We start from the raw sequence: 15,496 nt of genomic DNA, 5'->3' as shown, positions 1-15,496 counted from the left end.
AAAAACGCCGCAGCCCCGGGGCAGGAGCAAGGGCGAATAGCTCGATTGAGGTCAGGAAGTCCCTTTAAGGGTTTTGTGGGGCTTTTTTCCCCCCCTGCTTGCTGCAGTTACAGGCAGAAAAACAAGAAAATGTTTGTGTTTTTTACTGCCTAAGCCCTCCAGGCAGATATAAAAAAGCGGGAGTCCGATCTGGCTTTGGAGGCAGATCAAATCAGAGCGAAAGAGACCAGTGGGCTGGGAGGCACAGAAGTAGGGCAGCCCGCTTGTGCAGCGAAGCCTGGCCAAGCCCTCCCCCGCCTCCCCGGCCAGCCTGGGCTTCTGCAGCGCTTCCCCGGAATGCAGAGGTGGAAAGAGCAGAAAATGTCCCTGTTGTGGGCGAGGGCAGTGCCGGGGGCTGCTGGCCGCTTTCGTTCCAGCTAATGCAGACCTCGAGCGGGCGACAGCCCGTGCCTCGGCCCTGTGGCTCTGGGAGGGGCCGTCGCCCTCCCCTGCTACCCCTCCCCCTGCTACCCCCAGCCCCTCACTCCCAACGCTTGCGGCAAAACTGGAAACTCGCAGGGCCGGCGCCAGCCCCGCGGGCTTTGGCGCGGTCGCAGGCCGTGGCCAGGGGGTTTGAAGCAGGACGGAGGGCAGAGCGTGGGTGGCTCCGGCCCCATGGGCCGTGTTCGCGAAGGGAGCCCAGGCGTGGGGTGGATGCTGCTGTGCGCGGGGATGCTCAGGTGGGCGGGGATGCTGGGCGGGACGGGGATGCTCTGGCGGCCGCGGGTCCGGCACGGCGGGGGGGCCGGGGGCGGGGGATGCGGGGGCCGGGCGGGCGGCGGAGCGCTCGCACCATGACATCAGCGCGGCGCGGCCCCGGGGGAGCGGGCGGGGGGTGGGAGCCGGCGCGGCGGCAGCGGAGCGGAGCGCGGCCCCGGGCATGCTCCCGGAGCCCAAGTATGACCGCTTCCGCGACGAGCCGCTGACCGCCCCCATGCCGTCGCCGGCCCCCGCGCCGTGCCCCGCGGCGGGCGAGGAGCCCGAGCACGGCACCACCTTCTGCGCGCTGCTGCCGCGGATGCCGCAGTGGAAGTTCCCCGGCTCCAGCGGCTTCCTCGGCCGCGGCCCCGCCGGCGCCGCCCGGGACGCCCCCCGCCGCGGCGGAGTCTCCCTCGGGGCTGGCCGCGTCCTGGGCGCCTGCGAGCCTCTCTGCGCCGCGCCCTGCGCGCTGCCGGGTGGCGGGCGGGCGCGGGGGGCGGCGGGGCGGGCGCGGGGGGCGGCGGCGCCGGCGGGGGCCCGGCCCGGCGGGGACGAGTGGAGCCGCAAGGGCAGCTTCATCCGCAAACCGGCGCAGGGCTGGCTGCACCCCGATGAGCGGGTGCTGGGGCCGGGCGTCTCCTACATTGTCCGGGTAAGTCCCGCCGGAGTCCGGCGACGCGGGAGGGCGCGGACACCCCGGCCCCAGGCGTGTGCGGGGCTCGGCGGGTCCGGCCGCTCCTCCCTATGGCTGCGGGCAGAGCCCTCGCTCGAATCCTCACCACCCCCACCCCCCCCCCCCCACGGCTGGCCCGGAGCAGCCGCCCCTGGCACATGAAGCTTCTGTGATGGGGTTGGGGGCCAGGGGCTTGCTGGGCCGGGGAGCCCACCTCGGGACTCCAGCGTAGTCGGCCCCTACGAGGCATCACAAGCTGTAGCACACAAATGAGTTTGTGGGGTCTGGGCATGTGATGGGGCGTTTTGGCGTGGGGGGCAAAAGCTGCTGTGTGATCTCTGGAGCTGGTGTGAAAGGCCCTTCTCCCTGACACCCGGCCTCCCCTCTCCATTGCCTGCCCTGTTCTGCCGCCTGCTCTGACCACCTTCCTCCCGCAGTACATGGGGTGCATTGAGGTGCTGCGCTCCATGAGGTCCCTTGACTTCAACACCCGGACACAGGTCACCAGGTACGGCCTTGCAGTCCCACTCTCTCACATCCCATTACCACCAGAAGCCCCCGGTGGTCCTGGGTGCTCCCCCTTCCCAGGGCCCTGTGGAGAGAGGGGAACACGGGTCAGGGGGAGCCGTGCCCTACAGGACCCACCCTGCACGCAGGGACATGGACGAAGGGCACTGCTGCAGATCAATGGGTGGAAAGAGGAGAAGGGAGGTGGCCCCAGCTGGGATTATGTACCACGGGCCGTGACGTGGGGCAGTGCTGCGGGGAGGCTGCGGCTCCCAGGGCTGTGGGGGCTCGTGCCTCCAGACCCCACAGAGCAATGCTGGGGGGAAGGCAGCTGGGAAAGGAGGGGGTTCTGGAGCAGCGACCAGGCCAGGGTCTGTCCATTGCAGGGAAGCCATCAACAGACTGTACGAGGCAGTGCCAGGTGTGAAGGGCGTCTGGAAGAAGAAGGTGAGTTTCCGCTCAGCTTGTCTGTCCCCGAGGCTGTGGGACAGGGCACTAGGGGGTGCCTGTCGAGTTTGTGGGCCTAGGGCTGCTTGGGGCACCCACCCCTTTCCTCGTTCACCCCAGGAAGCCTGGTCCTGGTGATCTTCGTCACCCCCACTGTCTTTTCCCCTGTCAGGCTCCCAACAAAGCCCTATTCTCCATCCTGGGCAAGAGCAACCTGCACTTCGCTGGCATGAGCATCGCTGTCAACATCTCCGTTGATGGGCTGAACCTCATGATCCCCACTACACGCCAGGTGAGAGTGCTTCTGGGCACGCAGTCCTGCCCCTGCCAGCCTGCAAGCCGGTGGCTCCTTTGCTAATGCCCCCCCGGCCACATTCTCCACACAGATCATTGCCAACCACCACATGCAGTCTATCTCCTTCGCCTCCGGTGGGGACATGGTGAGTCACACACGCCCTGGTCCTGCAGGGTGGTGGGGACAGGGATTGCCTGTCCTATGGCTGAGCCGAGCACTGGGTGGCCTGGCCTGGGTCAGGACGTGGGGCTGGGGCCGAGCTGTCCCCTCACCCTGGCACCTCCAGCCCTGCGCCCGACACAGCAGCAGGACATGGGTGCTGATGTCCCCCTCTGTCTGCAGGATACCACGGACTATGTCGCCTATGTGGCCAAGGACCCCATCAACCAGAGAGGTGACACCGTCCTCCACGCCTGGGAGCTCGGTGGAGGGGGATGCACTGGCGGGGTGAAGGCTGGAGGATGAGACCCCTCGTGGGGTGCACGAGGGGTGGCTCAGGGTGGTCCTGGTGCGGTGATGGGAGTGTGAGAGGAACACTCAAACCGTCCGTCTGTCTGTCCACAGCCTGCCACATCCTGGAGTGCTGCGAGGGGCTGGCGCAGAGCGTCATCAGCACGGTGGGACAGGCCTTTGAGCTGCGCTTCAAGCAGTACCTACACAGCCCCCCCAAGGTGGTGGTACCCCCGGAGAGGTAGGGGGGCGGGGGGCCCTGCTGCACCCCCTGTCCCGGGCATATCCCCTGGCTGGGGATGGCTTTGGGAGCCCCTGTCACTGCCGGTGTGGGGACAGTCTGAGCCAGGCAGGGTGTCCCCAGCTCACCCATCCCTGCTGCAGGGCGCTGGGTGCAGAGGAGTCGGCCTGGGGGGAGGATGAGGAGGCAGCAGAGCACGACTACTACAACAGCATCCCAGGGAAGGAGCCTCCCCCAGGGGGGCTGATTGACTCCCGGCTCCGCCACAGCACAGCCCTCGGCCATGTCCGCACTCAGCCCTCCACCTCTGTCCCCCCCAGCCAGGTGAGCCCCTCAGAGCCACTGCTGGCCTTGCTGTGGTGGTCCCAGGCAGGGCCCCCCAAAGCTCTTACTCTCTCCTTTCCCAGGGCGGGTTAGCAGCCAGACGAGACCCGAGCAGCCAGCTGGGGCCACCCTGGGACCTGGAGAGCCAGGGTGGGTACTGCTGTGGGGGTAGCCATGAGCTGGGGGGGTCCCTGTGACTCTGCCCAGTCCTGGCCAGCGGTGATGGCCATCCTCGCAGGCCAGCCCTGCGACGGGTACCTGCAGGCGGATGGCCACACCCTGGGGCCACGGGACTACGAGGAGCACATGTACGTGAACACGCAGAGCCTGGACACCTGGGAGCCGGAGCTGGTGGCTCATGGGGTGGCAGAGGAGAGCCCCAAAAAGGACCTCTTTGACATGAGTAAGCCACTGCACTGGGGGAGCTGGTGCAGATCCTGCTGTGGAGCGGTCAAGCTGTGCCAGCAGCTGTCTGTGGTCACCTGCCACAGCTCCAGAGGTGCTGGCACTGGCCGAGCCCACAGCAGTGCCCTGCAGTGTACTGGGGACCATGAGCTGGGGTCTGTCCTCACCACAGCCCAGCCCTGCCTTGTGCCCTGGGGGTAACACCCCGCACCCCCTGGATCCCACAGGGCCATTCGAGGATGCCCTGAAGCTCCACGAGTGCATTGCAGGGGGTGGCACCAGTGCCCCCATCGAGGACCAGTGGCCGAGCCCCCCTACGCGGAAGGCCCCCATTGCCCCCACGGAGGAGCAGCTCCGGCGGGAGCCCTGGTACCACGGGAAGATGAGCCGGCGGGATGCTGAGAGGCTCCTGCAGATGGACGGGGACTTCCTGGTGCGGGACAGCCTCACCAACCCGGGGCAGTACGTGCTGACCGGCATGCACAGCGGGCAGCCCAAGCACCTGCTGCTGGTGGATCCCGAGGGAGTGGTGAGGGCAGGGCACAGGGCCGAGGGCAGGGCCTGGGGCGGGCGATGGGGACTGGGGTAGGGGTAGGGTGCGGGGTGGGCGATGGGGGACACAGGTGTGGGCAGGCACAGGGTGTTGCAACTGGGTGCTGTGTGAGAGGCAGCTCTCCTGAGTTGGGGACCGCTGTGCCCCGGCCCCAGGTGAGGACCAAGGACGTGCTGTTTGAGAGCATCAGCCACCTCATCAGCCACCACCGGCAGAATGAGCAGCCCATTGTGGCGGCAGAGAGCGAGCTGCACCTACGCCAGGTCGTACAGAGGAAGCAGTGATGCCAGGGGGTACGTGAGTCCCCGACCTGCTTCCCTGGCTCTGGACTCACCCTAGGGCAAAACTGGGGTCCCTTTGTGCTCCCCTTCTCCAGTTGTGCCTGGCCTCTGAGGTCTGGGGTCAGGCTCCCCATTTTCTTCCCCAGCAAGGTCTTGCGGTCCCTGGCCCTGTAGGTCCTCCCTGGCTGCTGCCTACCTCCATCATCTGCACAGGGCCCCTTGCCCAGCTGGACACAAAGATGTTTAATTCCACACGTGCAGGTGAAATGCTGTTGGGGTGGGAACTGCTCGGTGGCCTCAGCAGGAGGGACGGAGCCTGAAGCCGTCTCAGGCAGGGCTGCCCCTGCTTGCCCCAGCACTGGAATGGGGGCTGGTGGACATCGCTGTAGCCCCAGGCTTGGCTCTGCCTGTGGGGCCAGACACAACCATCTCTTGGAGGCTGGTGCTGTTGGACATTCCTGTCGGGGACATCCCTTTTCAGCTGGATTCTCCCCAGGCGTGGCTGCCACATGATGTTCCCTGTGGCCCCAAGCCCCTGCAGCCCTCCCCAGGCCAGGGCCAGGACGGAGCTGTGGGAAGGTGCAGGACAGGGCTGAGCTGCTGGCACTGCCTCATGAGGTGTCCCATGGCCTGTGGGGACTCCCTGGCCGGCTCGGGACATTGGCAGGTTTTTATGGCACACACAGCCCCTTTTCCCTGCCCCGTATCTGGTGCTGGGCATGGGTTTGTGGTTTGGAATACATTTCTAATTAAACCTGGAAATGAGCGAGGAACACAGGTGGTTCATGCCACCCCTGGGCATGGTGCTGGGACAGGTCTCCATCGCCACCAGTTCCTGCCTGGTCACACCTTGGCTGACCCATCCTGCCCAGTCACACTTGTCTCTGCCCCTCTGGGTCACCCTGTCCTCCATGGATCACCCAGTGTTCCCCTGGCTTCAGAGTGGCCTTTGGCACCCAGGGCTGGTCCTGCACGGCCTCTTCTCTAACCTGGCAGCTCCCTGCCCTGCTGGCTCCTGCTGCTGGCTCTCCTCCTGCCTCCACCTGGAACAGCACATGGCCACCCACCCCTGGGCCTCCTGGGGTGGCTCTGAGTGGCACAAGCCAAGCTGTGACCCTCTAGTGAATGTGGCAGCCAGCAGAGCCAGAGCCCTGGGTGGGCCTGGCTGTGGCTCCTGTGTTACAGGTGAGCAGCAGCCAGTTGGGGGGGGTCCAGCACCAGTCCTGGCCTGTCCTGGCTCTGCTCTGTGTGCCCAGTGCTGCTGCCAGCACCCACCTCGGGGAGCGAGGTCACCCCAGCACCCTCAGCCACTCACTGGGGATGGCCTCTGCCAGACAAGGCATCCAGGCCGGCCAGTGCTGGCTGAGCCAATGAATAAAATAAAGCCCTAAATAAAGCCCAGTAATGAATGCGTAATTTTCCATTGATAGCTGGATTCCACGGGGACGTGGTGCTTCCATCTCAGCTGCTATTTTTTGTCATGGAGTGATGCGTCTGCAAAGATAATTTCACTGTTCCCTCAATAGAGAGGCAGGAAAAGGCAGTGAGGGCCCTGACTTTGTTCTTTTGCTGCTGGAGAACCAAGCCTGTGTGGTACACCCGCTGGTGGTGCCTGGCGCTGCAGCCGCGGGGATGCTGCCCTGAAGGGATGAAGGGCTGGCAGGGGGGGTGTTTTAGGGGTTTAACCACTTTGGTTGAAGCTAGTGTGTGGTGCCAGTGGGTGCAGGGGGCTCTGTGTCCCAACCCAGGCCCGGGTTGAGGGGGGGCTGCTGCTTCTTCAGCCCCCGATGGGAAGGCTGAGGTGTTTTGGAAAGGTTTGCAAGCCACAGAAGAGCAACTGCAGAGGACGTGGCCTCCTTGCTCTCCCAAGGCCTTGGGGATCTCGCTGACCACCCATCCCTCCACCTCTCTCAAACGTGCCGGCAACAGACACTCCCGGTTCGGTTGCACAAACCCTTTCCCATAGCAGGTCTCTCTCCTTCCCAGCTTCCAGCAGGTGGTAGCACACTGTCTGCTCCACCGGCTGTGTCCCCAGCTCTGCCAGCCGCTGCCAGCGTCCCCAGCCCTGCCAGTCCGCAGCCAGGCAGCTCCCAGCACCCTTCTCCCCTCCGTGCCCTGCAGGCACCGGCCTCGAGCCGCGCGGACAGAGCTGGCCCGGCCCCAGCGCTCTTTGTTATCTCAAGGGAACTCAACCATTTCTGCACCTTGTTTACCCGCAGTTTCGCAGGGTGGAGGAAAAGCAAACATCGGCCTTTTGTTCACCAGCTTCCCCTTCCGTGAGCCTCGTACTCCTCCCCCGGGCTCCATCTGCGCTCTTCTCCCTGCGGGACCCGGCTCAGCACCCTGCAGTGCAGAGCCCACGGTCCAGACAGGACACCCCCGTCCCCCTCCCCACTGCTGTCCCTGAGACATCCTAGCCCTCGGTCTGCTTCGGCACGGCCGGACGCCTCTTTTTACCAGCTCCAAGTGCGAATGCAGAGGGAGCCGAGGCGTCCCGCAGCAGCCCCCGCAGAAGGCGCTCACCACCCCAGGCTCTTCTTCCTGGCCATCATTCCCAGCTCTGCACTGCTGAGGAATGATGGTGCTTCCCGGCAGCCTGACGGCATCCACAGGGCAGCAGCCAGGAAGGAACAGCCTCTTGACCCTTTTGTGCCACTGTCCCTCTCGATGCATCCCTGTCCCCAAGGCCGTAGGTCCCCGCGGGACCGGGGCTGGGCCCGATCACTCGGTTGAGTCTCCCGACCCCCTGTACCACCGGGGCTTGCACTGATGCTCCGTGAACCCTCCTGACGTTTCGCCCCGGTGTCCCCAGCCACCACCGCATCCCTCCAGGGACTGGACGGTTGTGTGACATGGGGGTGTGTGACACGTGGCACTGCCCCCTCCAGCTCCTCCAGTGCGATATTAAACCACTCAATGAGGCAACCCCTCAGCCCCGAGCCGCTGCTGGCTTCATTCAGTGCTTTGAGATCAAGAGCTGGGCGTGGAGAGCGGCTGCTCCCAGCGGGGAACGATCGAGCTGCGGACTGGGGGCACCGGGGGCGGGGAGGTGGAACGGGGCTGCCGCCATCCCGATTCCATTCCCGGCCCCAACACAGACCCGATGCTTCCGTGGGCGGACGGCCGGGTGTCCCGGGGTCGAGTTCCCGCACCTCCCGAGCATCAGCACCCCGGGGCCTCACGGTCCCAGTCCCGGTCCTGGTCCCGCTCGGTCCGGGTCCCTGTCCCGGTCCCGGTTCAGCCAAGCGGGCGCGCAGAATGTGGGGGCGCCTCACTCGGAGGATTACGGCGGCGGCGCGGACGAGGAGCGGAGCCTCCGCTGCCGTATAAAAGCGCGTCCGCGCCCGCCCCGCCCGGGCTGCGGTGGCGGCGGCGGCTCCGCTCCAGGTGCGGCGGCTCCGGGCAACGTCCCGCTCGCGGCGGCGCCGGTCGGTCGGTCCGTCGGTCCAGGCGTCGCGTCGCGTCGCGTCTGCCCCGTCCCCTGGGTCCCCGACCCCCGCTCCGCGCGGCCGGTTCCTTCGCGCTCCTCCCCGGGCTGGCGGGTCCCCGTGTTCCTCGGCGCGGCCACTTCCCTCCCGTCCTTGTCCTGTCCCCCCGGCCTGCCGGGTCCGGGTCTCTCGGTGCCGCTGGTCGCTCCCAGGGCTTCCGGCTTCGTCCTGCCTCTGCAGGTGCCCGGCCCCCGGTGATAGCGTTGCCCCTCGGGTCTCTTCCAGCCCCGCACCCGGCATCAACATGTGGCTCCTGGAGCGGCTGCGCGGGGTGGCGGAGAACGGCGGGTCCCGGGGCGCGGGGACAGAGGAGTCCTCGCGGGGGTCCCGCTACAGCAACGTCCTCACCCCCGACAAGATCCCCGACTTTTTCATCCCGCCCAAGCTGAGCGCGGCACCCGCCGAGGCTGAGGGCTCCGAGGTCCCCGCAGCGGCTGCTCTGGGAGCCTCAGTGTCAGAACAGGACCTGGCCGGACGCAAGCCTCCGCGCAGCCCCCGCCCGTCCAGCCGGTCCCGGACTCGGACCCGGACCACCGGGCGGCACATCATCCAGATCGAGACCGCTGAGGACTGGACCGAGGGGAGCTGCGGCACCAACGTGGACCCGCAGGCACAGACGGCCATGTCGCTGCCCTACGTGCCCAAGGCGCAGACCTCCTATGGCTTCGCCACGCTGATGGAGAGCCCCCACACGCGGCGCAAAGAGTCACTCTTCCACAGCGAGCACAGCAGCCTCTGCCCCTCGCCCGTCACCTCGCCCAGCGCCCAGCGCAAAGCCAAGCTCAACGGCGAGAGCGGCCGCCGGACACCCGCTGACCTCGGCGCAGCCCTGATGCACCCCGGCCGCTACTTCAGCGGCGGTGAGAGCGACACGTGCTCCTCAGCCGAGTCCTCACCCTTCGGCTCCCCGCTGCTTTCCCGCTCCGTCTCCCTGCTGAAGCTCTTCAGCCAGGAGAGCCAGTCCAAGGTCATCAAGCTGAAGCACTCGGTGGCCCGCAACAGCTCGCTGTCCACCGACGACAGCTCGGCTGACACCAGCCCCAGTGCCCAGCGCCGCGCCAGGAGCGCCCCGGCCGGGACGCAGCCTCCCACCGCCCTGCTGCCCCTGGACCTGCCCCCGGGCCGTGACCGGGAGCACAGCCTGCGGCTGAGCCGGGGCGGGAGCCTGCGCCTGGCTGCCGAGTACGACCCCTCCAACGCCCGGCTGCGTGTGCGCCTTGTCTCCGCCGAGGACCTCTACGATGCCCTCGTCGACCTGCGCAGCATCAACTGCTGCGTCTCGCTGTGCCTCAACCCTGGGAAGCTGCAGAAGCAGCGCAGCACCATTGTCAAGAACAGCCGCAACCCCGTCTTCAACGAGGACTTCTTCTTCGATGGGCTGGGCCCCGGCCACGCCAGGAAGATGTCCCTGAAGCTCAAGGTGGTCAACAAGGGCAGCAGCCTTAAGCGGGACACGCTGCTGGGTGAGAAGGAGCTGCCACTCACCGCCCTCCTGTCCTGCCTGTAGGTACCTGCTACCAGCCCCGGAGGGAGCCCTCCCACCTGTGGGGCTGGGGCGAGGCAGGGAGGCCGGCTCTGTCCCCCAGCCCCGCTGGAGGAGGGTTTGGAAGGGCACCCTGAGGAGGGCCGGGGTCGTGGCAGAGCATGGGGGTCCCCAGGAATGGCGCTGCTGTGGGGCTCTGCCAGCACCAGCTGGCAGCCACAGCCCCTCTGCCCCTGCTCCCTCCCTGCTCCTGCCCCGGGGCTGCATCTCCTGGAGCCCAGCAGAAAGTGGGGAGCCTCCAGCCCATTCCTCACCAGGAAGGATGGAAGCACCTGTTGGATTCTTCCCTCCCTGTGCCTGTGGTCTCCAGCTGCCACCAAGCAGGCTGGAGGTGGGTAAATCTCTGTAGGACACTCACGGCCACCTCTCAAAGCTGAAGCTCCTGCAGTCAGGTGAGAGCTTTAATTTAAAAGACAAGTTTCTAGTCTTGGAAACTGCAAAGAAAATACTGCAGAGGTGACCTGCGAGTGGGCCAAGGGCGGTCACCCTGGGGGATGAGTCAGGTTTGTGGCTTTTGAGCCTTTCCTGGACTCCTCCCAGCCCTGCAGGGCTGCACAAGTGCACGAGTTGGCTTGGTCTGACACCTGCAGCCTCCTGGGGTGCCCTCCCTGCCCACCCCAGCACTGTCCCCCACTGCTGACCCCCAGTGGGAAACTGCTCACAAAGCGTCGGGGGCTTTGGTTTGCCCCAATCCGGGAGGCTGCCTGTGCCTTTCCCCTGCCCACGGGAGGGAGATGCCCTGGGCACATGGATGGTCCCAGGCAGTGTCCCAGCAGATGTGTTTCCTGACAAAAGCTGAGGTGACAGGAGTGGCCCTCCCTGAGTGCTGGGGCCATCCCAGGTGAGGCTGGGCAGGGGGGCAGGCTGAGGCTCCACAGCCCTCCACCCTCCCTTGCCTGAGGGCTCAGGATCTTTCAAGCAGCTGCACCCACTGGGCAGGAGAGATGTGTCCTGTGGGGCCACCAAGCTCCTGTGCCCAGCGGGATCTGGCTACCCGAAGTAGCCAGTGGCCTGGCTCTCAGTTTCCCCTTGGGGAAGGAGCGAGGTGCTCCCAACCCTTCCCATCCCACCCTGTCATCCCGGCTGACTGGCTGGGGACAGTGGGAGTGGGGAGGATGCCGGCCGGGGCATTTCTGCGGGTGAATAAAACACGCTGCGTTGTTGTTTGGTGTGGTGTCACCCATTGTGTCGGGCTCTGCATGTTTCTGTGCAGGGAGCAGGATTTGCAGCGCTCCCATCCCCGCCTGCTGCAGCACGCGTGGACACACATGCACACATGTGTCCCCTCTGTGTTAACCTCTGTGGTGGCAGTCGATGTTCCTTCCTTGTCCTTTTGCAGCAGATGGCAGATCTCAGTGTTGGCTATTTATATCCGAGGCTGATCTTTCGCAGCGTTTTACTTCTGTCTGTAAATACGTTTCAGGTACGCAAGGCACCGTTCTGATCACGCCGTGTTTGCATGTCGGGGGGATTCGGGGTGATTGTGGCTGTTTGTCGAGCTTGTGGTTGAAATCAAATCATGCAGGACATAAGGAGCTGACGTGTCCATCCTTCTTCGCAGGGAGTTTCCCACCTGAGGCTTCCCTGTGCTCCCCCAGGAGCCAACACGAGGGATGGTCTCCAGCCCCCAAGTGCCCAGGCTTATCCTGGGGGCAGATGGGGGCTCTGGGGAGTGGGGGATAGGGAGAGGTGCCGCATCCCTGGGTGTGGGGTGAACATCCTGCTCCTGAGGAGGGCTGGGGCAGGAAGAGGACCCTTCTCAGCTGGCTGCTGCCTGACAGCCCCTGCACACCCCACCAGCACCCTGTGCTCCCTGGGGTGCTGCGCCTGCCAGGGGCTGGGGTGGGCGGGACAGGCTGCAAGAAGAGAGGGAATGGGAGCTGGGACAAAGACTTTGGTGCTCTGAGAGGTTTGAGAGGTGACACATCCCCCGCAGCAGAGCCGTGTGCCTTTGGGTTTGGGGGAGGATGATGCTGAGAGCAGAACCCCGGGCTCCTCCTTGGGTTGAGGCTGACCCCAGAGGGAGAGCCAGCGGCCTGGGGGCTCTTGTCCTGCCCCACCCCAGCCCATCCCAGGTCTGTGTCGCTGGAGTTGGGTGTGTGGCCATGCAGTGAGCCCCAGGATGAGCTGCTGTGAGCCCTGCTCTGCTCTGGGCCAGTGGTGTGGGAGCCGGGGCTGTTGCTTGGATGGGTCTCTCCGCTGCTGGAGCTATTTTTTATTGTTCCTGCTTTGATATTTCTGTGGCTGGATTTACTGATGTATTTTTTGAGTGAAAAATATATTAATACCTGAATGGAATGTTTGTTTACAGATCATTTCCTCTTTCTAGTGCAATAAAGTCATTTCTAAAACAGATGCAGGTGTGGCCCTGGCTCCTGATTTCCCCAAGATATTTCCCAGCATTATTCTTGACAGCTCCCTGTGTGGGGGAGCAGAGCTGGAACCTCAGCACTGGCCAGACACAGGGCAGCACTGCTCTTCTGGGTGCTGCTCCGCTTTCCAAACAGCCTCCCAGGAGCACAAGGTACTTCTGAAGCTCTTTCCCTGGTGCTGCCTACCAGCCGTGGGGTGACGTGGGAGAGAATCTCCTGGGGAGAGGTGGGTACACGGGGAAAGGGGCTTCTCCTGCTTCAGAGGGGACCCAGGGCTGTGCTGAGCCAGGGCATTGCCTGCTCACAGCCAGGGCTGTGGTGAGGGAGAGCCGCTCCCACACTCTGTGGGTCTTCTTCCTCCTCCTCACCTGCTCCCCCAGCCTGACCCCTGCAGTTCTTCTCAGCACTGCTGGTGATGAAGAGAATGGTGATGAGTTTGCTCTCCCCACTCCCAGCCCCCCCTGCCCAGCTGTCAGCACTCAGGTTGCTTTCTTCTCTCCCCACCTGCCACTTCCAAATCTATTTCTAGCCAGATGCTGCTGAAGAAAAGAGGAGTGTTTGCCTGTTACCTAAATGCCATTTTTCTAATTTCCACAATTCTGGTAATTTGTCATTTTTGGTAGCTATAGAGGCTGGGTGGGAACAGATCTGTTCTCTCACCTCTGGCCCCCACAGGGGTGGTGAAAGCAGCTTGGTAGGTGCTAATAATTTAAGTCGTGCTTTTTCTAGAGGTCCAAAGCTGCAGCAGTTAGTAACAAAATGAGGCTGATTAAGTTAGTCTGAACCAGAGTGGATGGGGTCAGCCCAAGCACACAAAAATCCCTGGAAAGTGTTCAACATTCAAAGCGCAGGAAGCAGGCAGAGGGGTGGAGAAGGGCATCTTGTGGGGGAAGATTTAACTCTGAATTTGTAATTGAGTCACCGTGGGAAGGAAATGCGTCTGCCTCACTGGACCTGGGAGGGCTTGGTCATGCTGAGAGGAGCACCTGAAGTGGGAGCTGCCGGTGGGGAGGAGGGTGATACATCCCCACTCCACAACGCAGACCCTCGGGTCAGGGGATGCCCAGTTAAAGCGCAGCCAGGTGAGATCCTGAGCCCAAGGGCGGCTCTGCCCATCGCTGTGCACACCAAGTGGTGTCTGAGCCCTGAGAGATTTCCCTTGCACTGGGATTCCTCTCTCCAGGGGTCCCGAGGCTGCCGCCCCTCTGGTGCACACTTGGGCAGCTCAATCTGTGCAGGAAACTGAGGGCAGAGCAGAGGAGGTGGCTGGATGTGGAGGAGCCCTGATCTCCGGAGTGAGGGAGGCTCACCTGGGCGAGAGGCACACACAGGCCTCGGCTATTTTTAGCCCTGTGTTCCCGCAGCGCAAGGACTCAACTTCTGAGAAAATTGCCTGGAGCTCATTTAGCCGTGGCGTGACGGCTGGCGAGGGAGGGAAAGGGCAAATTAGGGGTTCAATCTCATCCAGAGAGCGCTCGGCAGGGCCAAGGCTCCCGGGAGGGTTCCACAGTGAGGTCAGAGGGGCTGCCCCTGCTGGGGGACACCCTGTCCCTGCCCCACCCTCCAGCCAGGCTGGGGGTCCCGGTGCCGGCTTCTGTCCTTGGCACCACTCAGGGGTCCTTGGCAGTTTTGGCTGAACAGGGCTGCAATGGCTGCTTCTGCTCTCTGGATTTCTGGGTGCTGTTGGGGCTGGGGGAGCCTCGCGTGCTCCCGCGGGCAGCCCCAGCCCAGCCATTTCCCTCCCCCCACCCCCAGCTCCGGCTGCCGATTTACCGTTTCGGTCAGAAAAGCATCTTCCCGTTGCCTGGCAACGCTCGGCCGGTGGCGGGGGGGCTCCACGCGGGGAAGGGGGTGGCCCTGGGGGTCCTGCGCCGGAGCCAGCCGGGTGCCCGTGGCGACTCGGCCACCCGGTTCTGGGCACCTGAGCCGGGCCGGCGGGTACGGACCGGGAGTGCAGAGGTGCGGGGAGGGCGCTGGGAAGCGGCGGCCGCGATCCGGGCAGTGCCGGCTGCAGGGAGCGTCGGCCTCCCTCGGCACCGCGCTCCAGCGCTTTATTGCAAGCATTTGTCTTCCATGGCAGCGTGTCTGCCTTAAAGGGGAGAAGAGAGACTCCCACTGTTACCGGGAGGAAAACAGAACTTAATTGAATCCCACAGACGCATCAGGCGAGAAAGTCACACCAGTGGAGAGTGACACCCCGGCGTTCCTCCCCCGGCACTCAGCAGTCTGTGCTCCTCCAGAGGACACGGAAACCCCCGGGCTGGGGTCCCAGGAGCCCTCCAGGAGCAGAGATGAGCTCCAGCTCCTTGTCGGCTCGATGGCACTCGGCTGAAATGCAGCACCGTGGCAGCAGCTGCCAGGGTGTACCTGGCGCCGGCGGTGCTGCCCAGCGCTGTCAGCCCCAGCACACGCTCCCTCTGTTCTGCTTTTCCATTTGCACTTTGCTCTCCTGCTTTGAGGCTGGCAATCCAACAGGGAGCTGGGCCCAGGTCTTGCCTCCATAGCCAGGAAAAGGCAACCAGCAAATGGGAAGCGCTGCTTTGGACTCCCACTTCCCATTAATTCAAGCCCCTGCATCCAGCCTTGGCTCGGGGCTGGGGCCAGGGTGGGCGTACAGAACACGAGGAGCTGCAGTGGGAGAGTGCAGGGAACATGCAAGGGTGGGTGAGGGTGAGAGCAGCAGCTGCCTTGCAAGGTGGAGGCTCTTTCCTGCCTCTCCTCACCCTTTCCAGTGACCTGCTCCTCGCTAGCTGCCTGGTGGACTTTGAAATGCTGCCTTTAAAATGTTTGCAAAATTCCCGATGCATCAAGAAGGCCCAGGTGGGAGGGGGAAAATGGCATAAATAAGTAGACAGGAGGATTTGTTAAACACCAGCAGCTGCTGGCAAACACTTTAATATCACTGCAGCCGGGTGCTGGTTGATACGGCCTTTGGGGCCATGGGCTGGTACCAGCACAGGGGAGCTGTGGCTGAGCCCAGGGTGGCTGTGGGGCACAGGTGTCCTGCTGTGGTGGAGGGCACCTGGCTGTACCTGCTGCGGGGCAGGCCTGGGAGATATTCCAGGTGCAGACCTCTCCTTCTCCCCCTGCTTCCCACCCAGACCTCACCTCTTGGGTAAGGGGACGTGTCCATCTCCATCCCCACAGAGTTTTGGGGTTGTGTTAACCCCCCTGCCCGT

General features: G+C 64.3%; 2 protein-coding genes across 5 annotated transcripts; both read left to right on the top strand.

The window, feature by feature from the left end:
* Positions 1-868: 868 nt before the first annotated feature.
* SHC2 (SHC adaptor protein 2) lies at positions 869-6,330 on the top strand. 4 transcript variants are annotated; one of them, XM_039566205.1, is made up of 13 exons: positions 869-1,390; positions 1,849-1,919; positions 2,305-2,365; positions 2,538-2,657; positions 2,752-2,805; positions 3,003-3,054; positions 3,225-3,351; positions 3,495-3,675; positions 3,759-3,825; positions 3,914-4,078; positions 4,308-4,609; positions 4,789-4,926; positions 5,176-6,330. In XM_039566205.1, exons 1-12 carry the CDS (start codon positions 920-922, stop codon positions 4,915-4,917), a joined length of 1,800 nt encoding a protein of 599 aa, XP_039422139.1. In that variant the 5' UTR covers positions 869-919; the 3' UTR covers positions 4,918-4,926; positions 5,176-6,330. The 4 variants fall into 4 exon arrangements, with proteins under 4 accessions (XP_039422139.1, XP_039422138.1, XP_039422137.1 ...); XM_039566204.1 differs by having other exon boundaries at positions 5,061-6,330; XM_039566203.1 differs by having other exon boundaries at positions 4,789-6,330.
* Positions 6,331-8,266: 1,936 nt separating this feature from the next.
* C2CD4C (C2 calcium dependent domain containing 4C) lies at positions 8,267-12,300 on the top strand. Its single transcript, XM_039566210.1, has 2 exons — positions 8,267-8,301; positions 8,628-12,300. Exon 2 carries the CDS (start codon positions 8,647-8,649, stop codon positions 9,907-9,909), a length of 1,263 nt encoding a protein of 420 aa, XP_039422144.1. The 5' UTR covers positions 8,267-8,301; positions 8,628-8,646; the 3' UTR covers positions 9,910-12,300.
* The last annotated feature ends 3,196 nt before the right edge of the window (positions 12,301-15,496 follow it).

Source organism: Corvus cornix, chromosome 28 (genome assembly GCF_000738735.6).
Source record: "Corvus cornix cornix isolate S_Up_H32 chromosome 28, ASM73873v5, whole genome shotgun sequence".
Lineage (NCBI taxonomy): Eukaryota > Metazoa > Chordata > Aves > Passeriformes > Corvidae > Corvus > Corvus cornix.
Note: the sequence above shows the minus strand (reverse complement) of the source record. Positions and strands in the feature narration are given on the sequence as shown.

Bases quoted from the DNA above. Each gene is read 5' to 3' on its own strand.
- C2CD4C (XM_039566210.1), top strand. From the start codon at position 8,647: ATGTGGCTCCTGGAGCGGCTGCGCGGGGTGGCGGAGAACGGCGGGTCC.
- SHC2 (XM_039566205.1), top strand. From the start codon at position 920: ATGCTCCCGGAGCCCAAGTATGACCGCTTCCGCGACGAGCCGCTGACC. The intron at 2,806-3,002 runs GTGAGTCACACA...CTCTGTCTGCAG, and splicing joins TCGCCTCCGGTGGGGACATG to GATACCACGGACTATGTCGC. The intron at 3,055-3,224 runs GTGACACCGTCC...GTCTGTCCACAG, and splicing joins GGACCCCATCAACCAGAGAG to CCTGCCACATCCTGGAGTGC.